At 38.7% G+C, this 1,596-nt stretch overlaps 1 protein-coding gene across 1 annotated transcript in view; it reads right to left on the minus strand.

Annotated features, from left to right (window-relative positions):
• The window catches only part of DSCAM (DS cell adhesion molecule), a 987,413-nt gene that overhangs the window by 88,086 nt on the left and 897,731 nt on the right, over window positions 1-1,596 (minus strand). Inside the window, exon 22 of the mRNA XM_012558972.1 lies at window positions 566-683. Within this exon, the coding sequence (XP_012414426.1) occupies window positions 566-683 (118 nt within the window). The remainder of the gene's footprint in view (window positions 1-565; window positions 684-1,596) is intronic.

The following is a 1,596-nucleotide window of genomic DNA, read 5'->3' on the forward strand; positions in this document are numbered from 1 at the left end:
TGAATGAGATAAAGCACTTTAAAAAGTTATAAAGTTACCCATTTTCTTCCTTCTGTTTTGGCTGCTATTATTTTAATAATTACTATAAAGTACGGAAAATCAGATTTTATACTTGCAAAGTCCTAATGCATTTTATTTCTATAGGATATTTCTCAGAGCAGGTGAGTTAGGGATGGTTGGTCTATTATCCTGGAAGGAGAGGAGATAAATGCAAAGTCTCACCATAACCTTGGGTACATTCACCTCAGTTATACAGATAAATTACGTGATAAGATACAGCCAACTTCCACAAAGATTACTGGATCGGTTAAACTATTGTCCTTGCATTCTCTTGAGAATTTAACGACTCTGAATTTATAGAGGACTGACATAATAAATCTGCTCCTTTAATTACTAAAGTTTAGATTTCCCTCCTCTTATCGCTATCTCAATAGGGTTAGCAGATTTTCTGGAGCATTCACTAATGTTAATGAATACAACTCAGAAGACTGCCAGACCCAACACAAGGTTGTCCCACGTAATCTTTTAGGGTTTAACTAAAAGCGTACATTGGGTTACTGGTTACCTGTCTTTCATCCACTTTACTGCGGGAGAAGGGTCCCCAACAGCTTTACAAGGCAAGGCAATATCTTTCATCCATGGAGTTGTCACTGTCCCACTGAAGGTCAGGATTCGTGCAGGAGCTGGAAGACCAAACACAGTGGAAACCCAATTACTTCACAGGATTGTCTACAGCAGAGGTCAAAATGACCCTCCCAAATAGAGCAACACATAAATAAAAAGGTGACTGCAGCATTATCCATTAATGTTACAGCTGTTAACACTGTTCTCTGGTATCAGGGATATAAGGGATTTTTATTGTAAGAACATACAAACAAATAGCTGAAAATCTTCATTGTAGCTTTTTTTTTTTCTTTCTTTCCATTGACTAAACACATGAAGCCCAAATTAAATATTTGGGGCTTCATAAGCCAAGAGCTACAAGCTGTGTTTTCTATGAACCCAATTATTTTTCCAGAGCACTTTATTAAGCAATTTCTCTCAACACCAAAACTGCACATTAAAACATACTTTTAATATCTGAGAGAATAGAGACCACAAAACATAAAGCTCCGAAAGGCAGGAAGAAATAAAACTATAACAACTTCTATTTACCAATTTTGTGGTATTTTCCTGTCTTTATTACAGCAACTTGATCTTCAGCACAAACATTAGGGAAAATGAACATTTGCAGAATGGTCTCTCTTGAAGAACAATCATTTTCTTGGGACAATGACTCGGATGTCCAAAGAGGAGGATCTGTCAGGGGTGTCCAGTATTGGCTCAGTCCTAGAGTAGCCAGAAGGTCCAGAAGGTAGAGAGGAAAAAGTCTAGGGTGGACCTGCATGAGAAGGGGCCTCCAGATTTAAAGACCAGAGGTGTCGAGCAGTGACAGGTTCCTAGTGGTACCTCTTGTCTTAGTTAAAAAGGCTGGCAGATAACCAAGACACAAGTCTTCCAGAGCCAAAATGACCTGCCTGATCTTTACTAAACATTGGGATCCTGATTTCTGGGGCATGAACAGGAGCCAGTGGCAAGTTCCTTCCTTTATTTTAG

This window comes from Trichechus manatus, unplaced genomic scaffold (genome assembly GCF_000243295.1).
Source record: "Trichechus manatus latirostris isolate Lorelei unplaced genomic scaffold, TriManLat1.0 scaffold00202, whole genome shotgun sequence".
NCBI classification, from domain to species: domain Eukaryota; kingdom Metazoa; phylum Chordata; class Mammalia; order Sirenia; family Trichechidae; genus Trichechus; species Trichechus manatus.